General features: G+C 44.5%; 1 protein-coding gene across 1 annotated transcript in view; it reads right to left on the reverse strand.

The window, feature by feature from the left end:
* Nucleotides 1–2,963: 2,963 nt before the first annotated feature.
* Nucleotides 2,964–20,743, reverse strand: part of IQCA1 (IQ motif containing with AAA domain 1) — a 156,880-nt gene continuing 139,100 nt past the window's right edge. The window contains exons 17-19 of the mRNA XM_035726476.1: nucleotides 15,386–15,563; nucleotides 9,000–9,238; nucleotides 2,964–3,542 (exon numbers count right to left, since the gene is read on the reverse strand). Of these exons, the coding sequence (XP_035582369.1) occupies nucleotides 3,426–3,542; nucleotides 9,000–9,238; nucleotides 15,386–15,563 (534 nt within the window). The 3' untranslated portion in view covers nucleotides 2,964–3,425. The remainder of the gene's footprint in view (nucleotides 3,543–8,999; nucleotides 9,239–15,385; nucleotides 15,564–20,743) is intronic.

Here is a 20,743-nt window from a genome sequence, read left to right on the forward strand (position 1 = left end):
TCTTTCTTTCTTTCTTTTTCTTTCTTTTTCTTTCTTTCTTTCTTTCTTTCTTTCTTTCTTTCTTTCTTTTCTTTTCTTTTCTTTTCTTTCTTTCTCTTTCTTCTTCCTTCCTTCCTTCCCTCCCTCCCTCCATTCCTTCTTAAGATTTTATTTATTTATTTGAGAGAGAGAGAGAGCAAGCATGAGCAGGGGGGAGGGACAGAGGCAGAGGGAGAAGCAGGCCCCTGCTGATCAAGAAGCCTGACACAGGGCTTGATCATGACCTGAACTGAAGGCAGACGCTTAACTGAGCCACGCAGGCACCCCTGGGCACCTCTTCTGAGGGCAACCTGGTGAGAGCTACTCAGATTTAAATGCACAGGTAATTTGATCCGGTAACAATTCTTCTAAAAATTTATCCCACAGATTTTTTTCCCCATACCTACTGAGAAAAAAGAATGTATAAAAGTATCCACTGGGCACTGATGGAACAGCAAAAGGGTGGACATAATCTAAATGTCTGTCAGAGACTGGTTATGCTGTATGAATAAATAATTATGCTATATTTGATCTATCATCTATCCATCCATCCATCTATCTAAATTACGCTATATCCATAAAGTGGGGCATTATGTAGCTGACGTAAAATGAGGCCAATCTGCGTGTGCTGATATAAAACAATACCCAAGGTATATTATTAAGTGAAAAGAGCAAGGGGGTAAAACAATATATCTATGATATATAATCCTGTGTGTAAAAACAGTGGAGTATATGTATGTGTAAGCATATGTGCATACATATACACATCTCCTGCCACACATCCAAAGCAGTAGCCGTGGTGTGAATACCACCTGTGCTGGGCAACAGCGTGCCAGGCTCCTGTGGAATTGGCAACGACATATGGGGGTCCACTTGCGCAGAGCAGAGGGCTCCTGTGAGCAGGCCAAAGCTCGCTGGGGTGGGAGGCAGCATCGTTGTTCTCGGGGACCAGGAGGCAGAGTGGGGTGGGTCAGGCCGTAGGGAACTCAAGCGAAAATCTAGCACTGTGAGGGGCAGGAGGCCATAGTTTGGGGGGAGACCATGTGACCAGGAACAATCCAGTCTCAGTGTGGGGGTGCCATGAGGAAGAGCAGGGGACAGCGGGATGATAGTTATTAGGCTAGCCTACCAATTACTCTGAAGCCGGACTGTCCAATATGTAATCACCTTAACCACATGAGGCTATTTAAATTAGCGTTAGATAAAAAAAATTCTGTCCTTCAGTTGGACTGGCCACACTTCGAGTGCTTAGTAGCTGCGTGTGGCTGTTGGCTGCTGCCGTGGGAGAGCACAGACCTGGACCACCATTTCGGCCATTGTGGGTAGTCCTCCTGCATAGGGCTGCTGGAACGCATGGGTATCCGTTATACTTCTGCCATTTAATTATTGTTTATTAAGCTTTACCAACACAAATTTGTATGAGTTCTGACCAAGGGCGCTTGTCGTTAAACCAAGACCAAGTTGCATGATCTTGTCTACTTGTAACACGTTAACACTGTCTATTTCTTTACAGTTCTCATGATTTTCATTTCTTGACAATGCAGATCCTACTCTTTTGTAATGAGCATCAAATGCTAGAGCCTTCAAGTCTCTTCTTGGGTCATAATCAATGGTCTGGTTCCCATTCTACGTGACAGGAAGGGTCTCGGTGCGACTGTCCAGAACCCATGAAAGTTGAACTGCTCTCTGAGGTTGGGGTGGGGAGTCTGCCCATCTGTCAAGCCACTTTGGGCCTTGGCCAGATGCAGTCTGAAGCAGGGAGTGGGGGGCAGACCCGCCGTCTGTGGAAACCGGGGTTCCTTTGGGAAGAGGAGGCAAGTCTGCAGGAGGCCAGTGGGAAAGCTGAGGTCATTTATGAATGCAGACTTGGGAGACTGCCCTCTGGTGTGTGCAGAGCGTGTCCCCAGCACACGGGCCTGTGGCTGTCTCTGCCCTAATCTGTGCCTGTCTCCCATGTAGACACCAGCTGAGGGGGGGACGTGCTGGGGACCAGAAGACAGGGGGCATTGAAGAGCTAACTTACCAGGAATCCAGGAAAACCCAGAGAGCTAGCTTGGTCTACAGAACAGGAGATTCTACAACCTTCTATGGTGTGACCAAAACTGTCAGATAGGGTATTCCTAAATTTCAGACGGAATTCAGTTTAAGTCTGGGGCACCTGGGTGGTGTAGTTGGTTGAGCCTCCGACTCTTGGTTTCAGCTCAGGTCATGATCTCCGGGTCACGGGATCGAGCTCCATGTTGGGCTCCGTGCTCAGTGGGGAGTCTGCTTGAGATTCTCCCTCTCCCTCTATGCTCCCCCTGCTTGTGCGTGCTCATTCTCTCTCTCTAAAATGAATAAATAAATCTTTAAATAAATAAATACATTCAATTTCAAATAAATTCTGTCTGCTTCCTCTGATGCATTCTCACCACAACTTAGGAGCAGGTTACTTACTATCTTCCACCCAACAAACTTTCATATTCATACAAAATTTAAATTTATCTTTGACCATTATTTTTCTAATTTTTAGTCTTGTTCTCATTTAGCATTTCTTGCTTCTGCATTCAGGTTTCCTCTTTTCCACATTTACCCTATGTTTCTGTAGTACTTTTCATCTAGCCATCAGCCTGCTCATATTCACATGCTTCTCAAGAGCACCAGGCTGGAAGGGAGGATGATTTTAGTCCTTCTGTCCCAGATGTCCACCGTGTGATCCTGGGCTTCGGTTCCGCCGTCTTCAAAATCAGAAGATTAAACTCGTTAATTTTTTTTTTTTTTTTAAGTAGGCTCACACCCAGCATGGAGCCCAACATGAGGCTTGAACTCACGACCCTGTGATCAAAACCCGAGCTGAGACCAAGAGTCAGATGCTCAACTGACAGAGCCACTCTGGTGCCCCCAAGCTCGCTAATTTTAAACATCTTTTTTGGCTCCAGCAACCAAATTACTGAGTCGGCTCAAAGACAACAGTTTTTATTCCATTATATAAACTAGATTAATAGAGCAAAGAATTATTGTATTAAAATATGTGCAAGATAATATACAGTGTATATGGATTAATAAAAAGCCAGAGTGCTGGTGACAGACTCAAATTACTTACTAATTGTCAAATTAGAGTATTTTCTAACTATCACGTTGTAAATTTGGTGACTAGTGCTGATGAGATGGAAAGATTGTGTGTGGAGTGGAGTTCCATTACACACAAACTTTACACAGACTGAGAAACAATCATGAGCTCTAGAAACGATTGTGATGGACATCGAACGTGGTGTGCAGCCTACTAAAGATCTGAGGGAATGCAGGGGCGGATGAGCTCAGGGCATCGGCCGGGGTCTTCCTCAGACAGGCAATGGTGAGTCTTCTCCCCAGCAGGTCAGGACCACCTCCATCCCTGAGACACTCAAGGATGGTTCCTCAGAAGGGCATTACTTTTTCTTCTCCTTTTTCCCCTTCTTTTTCCCTTTATCCTTTTCTTTTTCAATGTCCCCTCCTGTTAGCGCCAAGGCTCGCTTTTTACCCGTGGGGGTTTTGGCGTACCAGTTCTGAAATAAAACAGATGTTTAGGAAAATATCAAAACGGCACAAATTCACTGGAACATTCTTAAAGATAAAGAAGAGCTTGCTAAGGAAGGAAGGGACAAGTAGCCATTAAACTTTGGACATTTAATGTATATTTAATACAAATTCTTTTTCAGGGGGTTTTCCAACCCGTATTTTGACAAAACTTGAAATTTCCACCTCAAGGAGTTAACAGTTTCAGAGAATCACAGACCACATCTAACCAGCAGCTCTTCCCATCAACTAGTCACCTATCTTTTTGGGGATCTTACTCTATCCTGAGGGTGTGGGCTTTCTTGGTAACATGAATGATCCTCTGGGGTTCACACACGGCCACCAGAAGCTAGACACGTGGGAGCCGTGGGAGGCCACACAAACACTGGGAGGGGGACTATTGAAGACATGGCAGAAATACTGGAGCCAACATACCAACCAAACACCTCGTGGTTCCAGCTGGCCCTGTGAATGCATTTTTCTCAACCCTCACTTTTCATTTGAAAGCTGAGAAACATTTTCATTTATAAACTTTGGAGTAGTAATAATATTTCACTGAATGACTCCACTACAAGTTGTTTATCAGTTCTCCTATTAATGGACATATGGGCCATTTCCAACTTGTCACTAGGAATTTGTACATATCTCCTTGTATACTTATGAGAAAACTTCTCTAAGGCATATACATAGAAACAGAATTCCTGGGGGGTGGGTAGGGCATGTACATCTTTAATTTTACTGGATATTTCTAAATTGCTCTGAGTGGGAGTCTAGCTCAGTCTTCTCAAGTCTTAAATGTCGTTATTGTTTCCTGTCTCTTGGGTGGTAATTTAGCTGGGGATAAATATATGTACACAGTTATTGTTCCTCAGCACTTTGCAGAAATGATCGCACTGTCTTCTGGAATAGATTGCTATCAAAGAGCTGCCAGACCTCCCCATTGTTTCTTTGTAGGCAATCTGGCATCTTTGAAGACTAGTTTGTTATCTTAGTCCTAGGCTCACAATAATGTATGTGTGTGTGGATTTTTTTAATTTGTTCCGCTGGTCACTTGGAGGTCATTTTTAACCTAAGAACTCATGTCTTTAATTCAAGAATATTTTCGGCAAATCTTTCTTCAAATAATTGTTCCTCTAATATTTCTTCTATTCTTTTCTTTTAGAGCCTCTTTAAGTTACGTGTCAATGTCTTCAAAGGTTCTTAATTGCAGTTTATAGATTTTACCGTTTTGGTTTTCTGTGCTGCTTCTGGAGGGAGTATCCTCCAGTCCATAAATTTGCTCTTTGACCATGTCTAGTCTAGAGTTCACACCTCTTTTATTTTTGCCATTTCAAATTATTGTCTTTTTAATTTCCAAGCTTTCTTTTTGTGCCTTTCCCCATAATTATCTCTTCTTATTCCGTTTCTGCCTGTCTTTGTTTCAAAACTTAGTGTACATCTCTATTGGAAATGATGCCTTCATTTTTTTTTTTGAACATCTGAATTATATTAATTTAAACATCTTTGTAAGGTTGTACTTAGCACCAGATTTCCTAAAATGTCTTGGAATTTTTATTTTCAGGTTCATTCTGAGTAGGAGGCTCTGTTGTGGTCTCCATCTCTCTCATTTCTCCCTCCCCCACACATGCTTCTACACAAACCTTGGAAGCCAAATGCAAAAACACATCTTGTAGTGATGCTTTGAAGTTAATGCTCCTTGGTGATGTCGACATACCACAGATCTGGTCACAGAAGCAGCAGGTATTGCCACTTTATCCTCCATGGCCCTGGTTTCTTTTTTGTTTCCTAGCCTTGACTTTTCTCTATGCAGCATGCCAGGCACATGGTTGTCCCTGTTTGAGATTTATCTTTGTTCCTGGCACTTGGGGATTATTCTCATCTTTCTTTTTGCTTTGGCTTTGTTTTATTTATTTATTTATTTTTTCATTTCACCTGCTTCTTTTCATTTATTTATTTATTTACTTATTTTTAAACTTTTTATTGTTATGTTAATCACCATACATTACATCATTAGTTTTCGATGTAGTGTTCCATGATTCACCGTCTGTGCATAACGCCCAGTGCTCCACGACGCAGAACGTGCCCTCCTTAATACCCATCACCAGGCTAACCCATCCCCCCACCCCCCTCCCCTCTAGAACCCTCAGTTTGTTTTTCAGAGTCCATCGTCTCTCATGGTTCGTCTCCCCCTCCGACTTACTCCCCTTCATTCTTCCCCTCCTGCCATCTTCCCCCTCTTCCTTTTTCTTAACATATGTTGCATTATTTGTTTCAGAAGTACAGATCTGTGATTCAACAGTCTTGCACAATTCACAGCGCTCACCGTAGCACATACCCTCCCCAATGTCCATCACCCAGCCACCCCGTCCCTCCCACCCCCCACCACTCCAGCAACCCTCAGTTTGTTTCCTGAGATTAAGAATTCCTCATATCAGTGAGGTCATATGATACGTATCTTTCTCTGATTGACTTATTTCACTCAGCATAACACCCTCCAGTTCCATCCACGTCGTTGCAAATGGCAAGATCTCATTCCTTTTTGTGGCTGCATAATATTCCATGGTGTATATATACCATATCTTCTTTAACCATTCATCTGTCGATGGACATCTTGGCTCTTTCCACAGTTTGGCTATTGTGGACATTGCTGCTTTGGCTTTGTTTTAAATGTAAGGTGATGAACTCTTAATTTATTGAGACATGGTATAGAACATAGGTAATAACATTGTCTTTGGACTATGGTTTGATTTTCAGCTCTGCTCCTTTTTAGCGGTGTGACTAGGAGCAAGTCACTTTGCCTCCTTTTTTTTCCCTGTTGCAACAAATTACCACAAACTTGGTGATGTAAAACAAAACATTTCTTATCTTTCGGTCCTGAAGGTCAGAAGTCCAAAATGGATCTCACTGGGCTAAAATCTAGGTGTCTGCAGGATGTAATCCTTTCTGGAACTCCAGGGGAGAATCTATTCCCTCATCTTTTGCACTTTCCTGAGACCACCTGCTCTCCTGGCTTCTGGTCCCTCTTTCATCTTCAAGCTAGCAACATGGGGCTACTTGGAGTACCAGTGGATCCTTCCCACGCTGCTAACTTTTTGGTTCTCTCTTCTGATTCCCTTTTCTACTTTTTATGATTATGTTGGACTCACCAGTATAAGTAAGGATAATCTATTTTAGGTTCAGTGGATTAACAACCTTACTCCATCTGCAACCTTAACTCCTTTTTGCCATGTGACCTAACATATTTATAGGTTCTAGGGACTGGGATGTAGACATCGTTGGAAGGCCATTATTCTGCCTACCATACCTGTCTATGACTCAATTTCCATTTGAAAAATCGGGAAATTATGAGGTCTAAATGAGTTGTAACAGCGCCTGGCACATACGTAGTCAGTAAGTATCAACTAACATTATTATGAATATCACCATCATTATCCTTAATTATTTTCTCCATCATGTCCACAGAGCGCGATATGATGTGTTTGGAGACTCTGCAAGATGCTAGTCTGATACACTGTCAGAAACACGGTTAGGTCCAATTTCTCAGGGCAGAAATGATTGGCATGGTCACAGGCAACTACAACCACAGTATCATATTATTCATCGGTGTGAAGTGGCAGCCCATCTATCCATCTGCTCAATAAATTTGCCACTAAAAATGTGTATTGAACATCTAGTTGGGGCTGAGTGCTGTGCCAAGCTCTTGAGCTACTATAAGAAGCAGAAACTGATGGGGAAGGGGGCTAGTAGTGATGGTGGAAAAATGATTTAGTTTGCTCAAAAAAAAAATGATCAAATATGCCAAGAATGGAAGTGAGAAGCCTATGTGTTCTTATTATCAGGTTATACAATGGTAGGATTTCCTTCTCTTGAATAGTGTGATCAGTTGTAGTTACTGGACCTCCAGTACCTATAACAGAAAAACTTCTACAAATCACTTCGGAAAGTTAAAAACCCAGCTAAGAGAAAGCATAGATTTTAATACCCTAAACCTAGCTCCTCAGAATAAGAAGGAAAATGATTATTTTACAAAGGAAAAAAATTGGGACTTTCAGAAGAGAATAGGATCTATCACATGAAGAGGACAAATATTTGCAATTAATTCTAACAAGGTTTAAACAGTTAACAAGAACATTAATTCAAATCCTTGACAAAAACTCCAGCTTGGAGTTGGAAATATTTCTTTGCAGTTTTGCTAGACCCCTGTCAGCAAAACTATAGCTGATGGTCCAAATCTGGCTTGCTGACTGTTTTTGCAAATAAAGTTTTATTAGAACACAGCCATGCCCATTCATTTACATACTTTGTATGAATGTTTTTATACTATGACACAAGATTGAATAGTTGTGACAGAGACTGCGGAACTCTCGAAGGTTAAAATATTTGCTCTCTGGCCATTTATGGAAAAGTTTGCCAACCCCTATGCTAATTTTGGGGGGGAATCAGTATTGTGACTCTTTTCCACCTTGTACTGAAACATTAGTAGCAAAGCAGGAGGGAAATATGGTTTTTAGGGTTGGTGGAAAAGTGATACATTGCAGAGGGAAATTTTCCTAATCTTAAGCAGGCTTCCAGACACACAAGGCTTAGACGAGAATTCTGATTCTTTTTTCTGATGATTGCATAGCCAATGTTGTGGTGGGTATAATTGCATGGATATAATTTTCCTTCCTTGTTTTCCCGGTTGGCCAAGGAAACTGCCTCCAGGTCTAGAAAGTGAACACAACTGTATTCATTTTGATTAAAAGGAGTGTGAGGCGTGCCTGCTGGCCTGGGCGTCTAGACTTTCATGTTGATTTGCTTGGATAAGACGCATAGCTTTCTGCAACTTCTTTTCCTCCTGTAAGAGGGGGATTTGGAAGAGCTGGTTCTCAGTTTCCTCTAGATCTAAAAAATTCCATGAACATCACACAATATAATACAAAATTAGAAAATTACACTTTGTTGAGTTCTCTTGTGATTTTCTATTGCAAATGCACTGAAAAATGAAGCACACCACAGCGAATCAGGGACAAAACTAGCAGGGGCTGGAAATGCACTACTTAGTTTTCTTTATGTATGCACAGCTTGTTCCATTACATGAACTATGAAGTAAAAACCAGTGAGAACCAAGGGGAAGGCACGTGTACATGTACATATTGTGTGTGTGTGTGTGTGTGTGTGTGTGTGTGTGTGTGTGTGTGTGTGTGTGTTTGGATCCAGTGGTTTCAAAGCTACTATTTATTTCTGCAATTTGGCTGTTAATTTATAAGGTCACAGACCACAGTTTTTCCTAAATTTTGGAAGGCACATGCTTTACTGGCAAGGCTGGAACGAATTTGTGATCTAAAAATTTCCAATTTCCAAATTTCATTGTATATAACAAATTCATGAAACTCAGGAACCAGAGGGAGGAGGTCATGTGACAAGTGTTTGCGACTAAGACCTGGACACATAGGCGTTCCGTTTACCTTAAAGCTCTCTTCTTCCTCCTGGTACACCGGACTCATGCGGGTTAACATTGCAATAAACTCGGCAGCTGTGAGCGGTTTGTAAGTTTGCTGCCGTATTCTGCGGTCTGTGAGCACACCTTGAACCATCTCGACTATGTGTCCCTGGGTGAAGCCATCGGTGACCTTTGCCAGGCAACTTATATTCAAGGCATTGGTAATGATGCCTCCATTGCGTTGAATGATCTGTTTCCACAGAACTGTTGTATCCAAGATGGTGGAAAAGACACAGAGAACAAAGGTCACCACAGAGAAAGCAATATTATCTAGTCTTGGTACAAAGTTGCATGTCATCAAGAAAGGAATGTACAGGAGGAACATTCCATCTTAATTGTAATTCAAATGAGCCAGGAAGCCATGTAACTAAATACTTTTTTTCCTCTGAGTGATTTTCAACCATAAGACATACATATCAATGGCCTGAGGTCCTAGACCCACAAAACAAGAAAAATTGAAACCATGTTCAGGATAGTTTCAGTGTGGTATCTTCAAAGATGTTCAAAATCTTTCAAAATTGGAAATTCAGATAAGGTACATATAGGATCTCTGCTCCTCAGAATATTATATTTTCCAAAGCGTTTGTATGAGTAGGAGTTTGACTTTTTTTTAATTATAAAGTTTTTGTGCATTATTTTTATATGTGGAATTGGAATGCAGATTCCGATTTCCATTCATCACCAGCAGGCTCAGTTCCCTTTGGGTGCAATTTGACCCTTATTCTCCACCCCCAACAATCGTAAACAGGCAGAGGTTGACTGAAATCCCCTGGGTGGACCCCTGGTTGTTCTTTGGGTTACTGGGACCTGGGGTAACAGAGAGATTTCTCTTAGAACACAGGGATGTCGTGAAAATGAATTATGGAATTACTGAACTTAAGAGATAGAATGGGCTCCCACACAGCATTTGAAATAATATTACACTCAAGGAATTACATCCGTTCCACAAAAGAGAGGGAAGTACATGAGATTCACCATATGCCTTGTTTCATTGTATCCAGACAGTGGGAAAGGTGAGACTTTGCCAGGGCCACCCGTCTCGGAGCCATTCTCAGTGCTGGAGCGCTGGGAGGATCTAGTCAAATGTCTCCCAAGCATTTTGACCTTCTTCAAGGAATATTTGAAATAGTTTTTTTTTTTTTTAAATGACCATTATTATATAATCTGAACACTGTCAGGTCTGTTAAATGACTAGCTCATCCAAATACATTGATCCACAAATACTTGATAAAATGAAAAGGTCTAATTATTGTCCAGGAATAGAATGACCTGCCGTATATCTATGAACCACATCATAGAGTGGGATTTTGGGTCATGAGTCATTTTAACAATCCACCTCCACCATCGACTTTGGTGGTGATGGGGGTGTGGGGGTGGTCCTTGGCCTTGTGGTGAGCTGAGTTGCTGGGAGGGGTGCATATTACCCTGGGGCCATACTGTGTCTCCCAGCTGTGTAAGGCTAGGTATCAAGGGCCACGTGGGCCACCAAACTGACCTAAAGCAACATCTAATCCCCTAGATCTGCTTGGCTACTTCCTTGGTGGCACTGTTTGAGCTCGAATCCATCTTAGGCTTACTTATAAAATGCAAGTAGAAAGATTTACTTCTCAGGCTGCTGTGAGAAATAAATACAAGAATGTAGAGGAAGTGCTTGGAAGAGTGCTGATCTAGCATATGGTGGGCAGTTTATTTTCTTGTAGTGGTGTTACTCTTCTTGTAATTATCATTAGTCATTCCATTTTGTACCGAAGTTTCCTAATGCTCATTAAAGCATAAATACAAAATATGCCAAAGAATATTTCTGTAAAACAGATTACCCTGACCTGGATATAACTGGGGAAGACTTAGAAATCATAAAATACAACCCATGGGAAAAATAAGAACAATGACCAGGCAGCATCATCCCTTGGGATCTAGCGTGCCCCTGCCCAGATTTATAACATCGAAAAAAAGGGTGAACAGATCTGAATGGTGACTCTGGAAGCTGTGAAGGGAGCAGGCTTTATGCTGAAGCACAGGGCGTAATTCCTCCAGCTGAGGACCCAGTAGATGTCCCAGGCTGGAAACTCAGACAGCTTCAGCCTTGTGCACCCCAGGCACACTTCTTACCCGCGGCATGGAGTGGACCAGTGGGTAAGCAAACGGAGAGGGCCAGGGCTCTCATCCCTGCCTCCCTGCTAAGCTATGACAGTCACAGCTGTCCAGCCTCCCAACATGAGAGGTCTCTCTATAAGTAAAGATTCTTTAGAAACAGAGCAAAAAACTACAATTACTCTGGTCTAGCAAGTACCTAGGAACACACTCTTGACACTTTAAAATGTATGGTACTTAATACTTACACAGAGTTTTGACCCAAGGTCCTCAAAATACACACATCATTGATTTTCCCCCCAAGCTCACCATTTGTTAATGGAGGCACCGTAAGGGAAACGGTGAAGGCAGTCACAGCTACAGCAGGACTTCGCCACTTGCCCACAGTCTTCTCAAGATCCAGAGAACGGGAAAGAGAATCACTTTGACTTCTCCTATTGATGAACTAGACTTGCCTTTAAAAGAATAGCTTCTGCTGCTTCTACAAAGCCACCTGTGGTGGGGCTGAGAAGGGTGTCAGGTGCAGAGTGAGGCACAGCCTGGAGGGCTCATGGAGGTGGGAACCCCACAGTGAACTCTGGAGCCTCGGCCTCCGAGTCTTTGGCCCCGCAGCGCAGGTGGAGAGGACGAGAGCACAACAGACATAAGGGCTGGCTGTGGGTGGGTGGGGAGGACCGGATCAGCGAATGGAACATGGCGAGGGCGGCTGAGGGGCTCTCCAGACTGAGTGCTGTGTTTTACCTTCCGCCTCTTGGATGCAAAGGCTCCTCACGTCTTCAGCCTAATCTGCCTTCTCTTTCCCTTCTTTAGACTGAAAAGAATCTGGTCTTTGGATCTCCTTCTCTGCTTTTGACGTTCCAAATGGATTCTGTCCTGGCTCCCAACTGTGTTCTTGAGATGACGTAGTCTCTTAAAATTCATTTGTTATTTGTGATTTTACAAAAGCCCAGGAAGTGATAATGTGATTTGGATGAGCTTCTGGCCTCTGAAGACTAGAATTCCAGAAGAATCGGAAGACGTGGACTGAACTCATCTGACCAGACACTGGGTCTGGGATGGGGGCCTACGATGAATTGGGTTATTAGTGAAACAGACCCCCGGGAAGAGAGGCAAGAGCATGAAGCATTAGGAATGTGGGAAGAGGAGGCCCAGAGGGATTTCTGGGGACTAGATGAGGCATTAATCAACCTTGCGGGTGGATTTTCTTTGCAGACATTTTGAAGGAAACAGCTTGATTTGGGGTAAGAAGGTAAATATTGAATTCTATTTGGTAAACCTTAAGGATCGTGCTTCCTCAGGCTGACCACCCTCCCCTTCTCGGTGCCGTTCCTCCCCCACCCTGCCTGGAGGGATGTAAGAAGCCGGATGGTGAATGTTCCCCAACACCTTCTGCGCTCTGCGGCTGGTAGATAGATGGCCAAGCAGAGGCCCAGGTTATGGATTTGCAGCCCATGCTGTATGGGCTGGAAGAGACTATTTTTGATCACTGCAAAGACAGGAACAGTCTTTCTTTAAGATAGATGTCCCAGCCACTGTGGCTATGAAAACTTCAAGGTCACTGGAGGAAATGCTGGACAGCATTTATGATGTCAGCAGGAATGGCGACCTAAACAAATCACCCACCATGGAAGAAATATGTGAGAAGCATGAGGTTTAGTGGACAGCGCCCTGGGCCCAAGAGAACCCCTGCATGCAGGTTTATCATCTGCCCACAGGTGAAGGGATGCTTTCTCCTTCCTCCCCAATGATGCTGCCACGGAGAGACTCAGGTTGGAATCTGTAATGTGATCTGTGTCCTTAGAGATGCCTAGCATTTTATCAAAACAACACGACTGTCCTTGTTATACATCAATAACTTCATTCTTAAAGGGCTGATGGTTTTGTCAAACAATAGAAACTATTCAATCCAAAGTCAAGAATAATGCTCTGGTCCCTGAAAATTAATAACACCCTACCTTATTCCGTTAAGATAGCTTAAAATACGTATCTACAACAAAAAAAACCCAAACCAAACCAAACGCTGGGATCCTGAGAGGAAATCTGACTAACAGAAATGAGAGCAGGAAAGCCAGGAGTGGGGGTGCTCTGTGTGGACTCCCAGTGGGTGGAGACTGCTGGCACCCACCCAGCTCCGTACCAAAACTTTCCTTGGTGGGACTGCACAGCCCTACCCCCTTGAACTTCAGTGAGGCTGTGGGAGTCATTCTGGCCAACGCAACACGAATGAGACAACAGCCGGCCCTTCTGGGTCTTATCCCTAAAATCTCCTGTGAGATACTCTCTACTGTCTTCTCTCTTTTCCTTTGATGCTTGCTGAATGCGAGGACCCAGTGGAGGGCCTGGAGGCTCCAGGAGATGGAGAAGCCCCCAGAATGATGGAGAAATAATCGAACCAACTCCTCCTGTACTTTGTGTATGACATGGATTTGTGAAGCCAGGATCACAGTTTATCAAGACAGAAATGAGCTCGCACAGCAAATGGAGTGGCTGGTTGTTCTCTAGCAAATAACATGGGCCAGGAACTTAACAACAACCAGAAAGGGTCACAAAGTCCCTCTGCTTTGGGGGTGCTATTGTGACTGGAGAAGGATGCACAGAAACCAAGTCTGACCTGGTCATTCTCATTCCTCTTATTAATGTTAACTGCTACCATAGGCTGTCTCACCTCTAGCCCTGGTCTACTGGGAGCACCTTCCTGTCCAGACCACCCTGCACCACGGCCACCATCACCACCACCGCTGCCGCCACCCCGCCCATGTGACCCCCTTCCTCTTCCCTAGCACCAGGCGGCCACTGCCATCACGGCCATTTGCAACACTGACACCACCATCACCGTCTATACCAAATCTGTGACTACCACTACCATCATCAGCACCACAAGAAGTAAAGACAACCCCTCACTGAGCCGCGCTATAGTATTTAGACCCTTGGGTAGTCCACCTCCCTTGAATCTGGGCTGGCCTGGGACTTGCTCTTGACCCGTAGAGTTTGGTGAAAGGGACTTTGTGTGACTTCTGAGGCTGGGTCACGAGAATCTTTCCAGCTTCTGCCTGAACCTCCTGAAACGTTTGCTCTCAGGATGCTCTCTCGTGGGACCCATGGAAAGGCTAGGTGTAGGCTATCTGGTTGGCAGCCCCAGCTGAGCTCCCAGCATCAACGCCAGTCACGGGAGTGAATGACCACGTATATCCAGCTCTGTCGAGTCTTCAGATGAAGCTCAAACGGACGTCCGACTGCAACATCCAGAGATACTTGCTGTCTGAGCCCATGAACCCTCTGAATCATGAGATGGAATAATTTCTTGTTTTAAGCTACTGGGGTGGTTTGTTCCATGGCAGCAGGTAATAGAAACCACCACTGCACCACCATGGCCACTCACTGCCGGGTCACGTACTCTTTTGCCATAACCGCGGCTGCCATCTTGGTTTCCTCCCTGCCCAGCACCACCCGGGCTCTCCCAGGGGCTGCTACGGTGCTCGGTGTTCTGCTGCCTGCTTCACATAAGGGTCATGACAGCCCTGGGGACTAAAGAGTCCTCTTTACCGAGGAAACAGTAGAGGACTGAGAAGGTCCACTGAGCTGTCAAGGTTGTCCAGCCATCCCGTGGCAGAACTGGGATTCAGAACCACGTCTCCTCAGGGCTAGTATCTCATGGCTCTTTACAGTTTCATTGCACTGCCTCCAGAATCACGTTTTTAGTGTTAGTCCCACTTAAAAATATGTTTCAAAAGAAGGAGATTTTGAATTTGTCTGGTCAAGAGGAAAAAACTGAAAAAGGAGCTCTTATCTTTCATGGTTATTTTAAGCAAGTCAGCACGCTCCTGCCCTAATACTTTGAGACTGGAAAACTTAAAAAAAAAAAAAATCAACCCATGGAAAGAATGATGTTCTCTGAGAGAGGCACCGTCACCGTGGGTCCAAGACTACTCAACCTAATCCACCTGTCCAAAGAAAAATTAGCACCCGCAATGACTTTTGTCACCTTCAGGGCCCAAAATAATAATCCCTGTCCAGTTTCCTTTTGTCCTGGGTACACGAACAATGTTAACAACAGAACAGACAGGCATGTTTTGCTCTTACGACCTGGTCGTTTGTATTTACGGCCCAGGCTCTGCCCATGTCTGGCGCCATCTCCAGTGCATAGGCTCTATCTCCACCACCTTCTGGTGAGGTCCCCACCCCGGTGCCACACTCCTGCAAGCTGACGCCACCCGGCCCACCCTCCGTCACCACACACGGGAAGGGGCCAGGGGTACTTGCCGAATCTGGAAGCATAGTCTGGTCTGGGAACCAAAATAATTTTTTGGTAAACTTTGCAAAAAGATTGAAGTTCAGCATCGAAAGGGCGCTGTGTTGTTCCCACAATCAGAATCCTGTCGTCCGGTTTCAGGAGTCTCAGGATTTTGGGAAGCTGTTTTTTGAGGCGTTTAGGCTCGATCTGGGAGAAAGAGGGAGAGGGGGAAAATGAGCCCATGAACAGAAAAAAGAATTACGGATGGAAGAACACTTATTCTTAGAAGGCACCGCGGCATGCATGTGTTAGAGTGAACCTCAAAGCTCAGATAAACACGATTCTCAGAGTTCATGCTGGTCTGGGTGGTTTGAATTGCATGCTCTTCCTTTCCTCTACCTCTGGCATTCAGATTTGGAAAGGGGGAAGGAAGGAAGGAAGGAAGCACCTGACTGATCTTTCTAACACCTCGACCCTCAGAATGGGAAGCAGGGTGGGCTTCCAAGCAGAGGGAAGCTGGCCGGAGCAGGGCCTCGCGGTGGTGATCCGCATTCCTCTGAACTGCTCTGAGGGTGAACCCCAGACTGCCTTCGCCCACGGCCCTGACAGGAAGCCTCCGAGGGTCTGGTTCTCCTGTCTGAAAAGCACCTGCTTACAAAAGAGTGTGATGCTTCTCTCTCTGAAGCAGTTTGGAAAGAGTCTGAACCTGTATTATTTGAGGGAGATGAGCAATGAGGGAGAGGAAGGAGCAAGATGCAGGGTACCCCAGGGAAGATGACTTCCAGCCCGTGGGGGTCAGATTTGGCCACATTGCCATGGCAACGCACCAGCTTTCAATTAGCCTCCACTGGCACAGCCGCGCGAGGAAGAAGTGTAGGGAGGAGGACAGTGGGGTGATGGAGAAAGCCTCCGCAGAGCAGCCCTGAGGGTCGCGGCTGTTTTTGCTCCCACTTGGCTCAGGGGTGATTGATCCAATTAGAATCTGAATGTTGAGCAGGACTGAAAGAAGCCAGTGCATGGCTTTTCTGGAGCAGGAGCGGGCCTGAGCTCGCTGGAACATCCTGCAGGGACCGTCCCCTGTTGCCCGGCCCTGGTGTCCCCGTGGGTCCCTGCACAGCCCAGCCCAGCCCAGAGACACCCTGCAGGCAGGTAGGGCCTGTTACACCTGGGGGAGAGCAGGTGTTTCATAAACCCAATGCTCAGGAATAACAGGGAGCGGCAGGGCATTGAAGCCACAGCTGGTGGGTGGGGTGACAGTGCTGGGGACGGTTTGCCGGGCCCCTGGGACAGGGGTACTCATGTGCTATGATACCGTGTTCCGCAGGATGCCCTTCGTGGGCCCCGCAGAGCTGGGAGTCAGAGCTGGGTGCACCAATTTCTCTGCACGGTGGAGGGGGAGTCAGGTATGATCGAGGACCCTGGAGGGCAGGGGCGCCCCCGGGGAGCTGCACAGCCAGGGGTGACTGCTCTGCATCATGAGGCTGTTGTCCGAGCATGTCCGCAGCGGTGGTTGGCATTCTTCTTTTTCCTTTCTTTCGACCAGCGAGGAGGCCCGGTTCCACGTCTGCATTGACAAGGTGCAGGAGGGAGGCTGGGTAGGAAAGGGCAGGTGCCCAGAGGCTGCACGGCCGTTAGGAGGAAAGAATGATGGCAAGCTGCAGAAACACGGGGAGCTCTGGCCCCAGCAAGGCACGAGACCAGGGGTTTCCATTGCTATCCAAGGATAAGGCAGGAAGCTGGTCCTCTCCGACATTGACCCTGCATTTACCACTTCTTTTGTCCAGGCTGATTATGCATCTTCCAGCTGAATAATCCTAGTAAGTAGCAGCTGGTGGGGGCTTACTGGGTTCCAGGTACTTCTCTCTCCACGACATGGACTCCCCCACTGAGTCCTCAGAACCTCCCCCGGAGGGGACAGTCCCCCTCACTCAGAGATGAGAACCTGGGGCCCAGAGAGGCTGAGTGATGTCCTGAGTTCCAGAGTTGACAAGCAGGACCCAGACTCCCAAACCTGTGCTCCTCCCTCTGCTCTGCTGGGGTCCCCCCTCCCAGAGGGTATGTGCCGGGGGCTTGCGTGCCCCCCCCCCCCCAGCCCGCTTCCTGGGTAAGGGCCTATCTCACTTGAGGGCTGCAAAGGAGACTTAAAATATATATTTATTATTATTATATTGTTATGTCATATTTTATTATTAGATATATATTATTATGATGTATCCATATCAGCTTTATTGAGGTAGAATTCACATACTATACAATTCATCTATTTAAACTGTATAATTGAGTGGCTTTTAGTATATTCACAGAGTTGTGCAAACATTGCCATAGTCCATTTTAGAACATTTTCATCATCCCCCAAAGACTGCCCAGTAGCAGTCACTGAATGTTTCTACCCTAACCCTTTTCTCCATACTTAGGCAGCCAGTTATCCACTTTCTGTCTCTACAGATTTGTATATTCTGGATATTCCATAGAAATAAGATCATCCAATATGTGGTGTGCATGTGCGCACGTGTGTGTCAGTGGCTTCTTTCATTTCACATAACATTTTTGGGGTTCGCCTATGTTGTGGCATGCATTCATACTTCACTTTACTTGCCACATGATAGCCATTGTCCAGATAGGGCCACATTTTTGGCATCCAGTCATCAGTTGATGGGTATCTGGGTTGTTTCTACTTTTTGGCTATTGTGAATAGTGCCGCCATGAACATTTCTCTCGGGCACACACACAAGAATTGAGTTGCTGTGGATCGAATAGTTACTTTATGTTTAACCTTTTGAGGAAATGCCAGACTTCTTTCCAAAGTGGCTGAGGTTCACATCTCCCTACATCCTGTGAACACTTGTTATTATGTGTTTTTCTGTTCTCTTTCTTCCGCCCCCCCTTTTTTTTAATTTAACTACCTTCGTGGATGTGAAGGGGTATCTCATTGGGGTTTTGATTTGTGTCTTTCTGATGGCTGATGATGTTCAGCATCTTTTCATGTGTTTATTGGCCATTTGTTATCTTCTTTGGAAAAAGGCATATTCAGATCCTTTGCCCACTTTTAAAATTGGGTCATTTTTCTTTTTATTATTGAGTTATAAGAGTTCTTTATATGTTCTAGACATAAGTCCCTTATTGGATCTATGATTTGCAAGTATTTTCTTACATGCTCTGGGTCGTCTTTCCACTTTCTTGATGATGTCCTTTACAGCAAAAAGTCTTTAGTTTTGATGAGGTGCAACTTGTTTTTTCTTTTGTTTTGTGCTTTTGGTGTCATATCTAAGGCATCATTGCTTTATTTAAGGTCACAGTGATTTATGCTTCTACCTTCTTCTAAGGGTTTTAGAGTTTTAGCTCTTTCTTGTAGGTCTTTGATGCATTGGGGGTTGATCTTTGAATATTGTGTGAGTTAAGGGTCCAAATTTATTCTTTTGCAGGTGGCTATCTGATTGTTCCAGCGCCATTTTTTGAAAATACTATACTTCCTCCATTGAATTGTCTTGGCACCTTTGTCAAAAAGTCAGTTGATTGAAAACGTTAGGGAGGGTTTATTTCTGGACTCTCAATTCTATCCCATTGATCTATATGTCTCTTCTAATGCCAGCCCCACACTGTCCTGATTGCGGCAGCTTTGTGGTTAAGTTTTGACACTGGGAAGTGTAAGTACTCTAACTCTGTTCTTCTTTTTCAAGACTAATCTGGCTAGTGAAGGTCCCTTGAATTTCCATATGGATTTTAGGATCAGCTTGTCAATGTCTGCCAGTACGTCAGATGGCATTTTGATGGGAATTTCACTGAATCTGCAGGTCAGCTTGGGAATTCTTGCCATCTTAACAATATTAAGTTTTTAAATCCATGAACTTGATGTATCTTTCCATTTATCTAGGTCTTCTTTAACTTTTTTCAACGTTTTTGTAGCTTTCAGAGTCGAAATCTTGTACTTCCTTTGTTAAATTATTCCTAAATATTTTATTTTTTGATGTTATTATAAATGGTTGTTCCTTAATTTTAATTTTTGATCTTTCATTGCAAGTGTATAGAGATAAGTTGCTTTTTGTGTATTGATCTTGTATCTTGCAACCTTGCTGAACTTGTTTATTAGTTCTAATGCTTTTTTAGTGGATCCTATAGGATTTTCTATATATAAGATCATGCCATCTGCAAATAGAGATAGTTTTACCTTTTTTTCCCCAATGTGGATGCCTTTTATTTCATTTTTTTCCCCTAATTGCCCCGGTGAGACCCTCCAATATAATACTGGGGAGATGAGGTGATGTTGAGGGAAAAGCATACAGTCTTTTGCTGTTTGTTAGCTGTGGATTTTTTGTAGTTGCCCTTTATCAGGTGGAGGAAGTTCCTTTCTTTTCGTATGTTGTTGAGTCTTTTATTATGAAGGGGTGCTGGATTTTTGTCAAATGCTTTTTCTGCATGCATTGAGATGAGATGGTTTTTGTCGTTTCTTCTAATGATATAGTACTATATTAGATTAATTGATTTTTGGATGTTAAACCCAGGGTAAATCCCACTTGGTCATGGTGTATAATCCTTTTTCTATGTTGTTGGATTCAGTTTAGAGGAGACTTTTTATAATGTAATTCACAGCAGAGAAAGAGATGGGATTTTTACAGCAAAATAAATCCCAGAGGCTGGGCCTGAGGCCAGACCACCAGGCATCTTCCTATCATTTCCGCCTGCACCCACAGGAACCCAGAGCCTCCTTTAGCTCCACCAGGAGGAAGCAATGGCCCTGTATGATTCCATCCAGGAGAACAGAGGAGCTTAAAAGAGGGGAAAGCACAGGAGAGGGTTGATGGAATGAGACTTCCTGGAATCCTAGAAATGGACAGCTCTCACAATGAGGATGAAGATCTGCTCATGAGAGGGCTGTTCCTTAATCCCCACCCCAGGTCTTTGCAGAAAGCTGCCATCTCTCAGACTCAGCCTCTGGGCTGTCCTGGGACAGGGAAGGGTGCTTGTTGGGCCTTTACTTTGATGCTGAACTTAACCTGGGGGCCAGGCTATGTGCAAACTCCCTCTCCTCCCCACCAAAAAACAAAAACAAAAACAAAACAAGCCCAAGGAAGAAACTCCAGAATAATAGGCAGATGGTATGGCAAATAGTTAAATGCATAGATTTTGATTCAGACATATTTGATCGCAGTCTTGGCTCTGCTCTTAACAGCTGTGTGACCTTGAGCAGATTGCTCAATTTCTCTGAGACTTAGTCCCTACATCTGAGAAATGGGGATAATCACAGAGCCTAACTGACAGGGATGTTGTGAGGATTGCGTGGCATAATGTGTCTGTCTGACAAAGTGCTTATTAAGGGATAATTGGTGTCTTATTCTGCAATATAAGTGCTGGTAGGAAACAATGCCAGGTCTGCTCTACTGAAGAGCAAA

Source organism: Zalophus californianus, chromosome 3 (assembly GCF_009762305.2).
Source record: "Zalophus californianus isolate mZalCal1 chromosome 3, mZalCal1.pri.v2, whole genome shotgun sequence".
NCBI lineage: Eukaryota > Metazoa > Chordata > Mammalia > Carnivora > Otariidae > Zalophus > Zalophus californianus.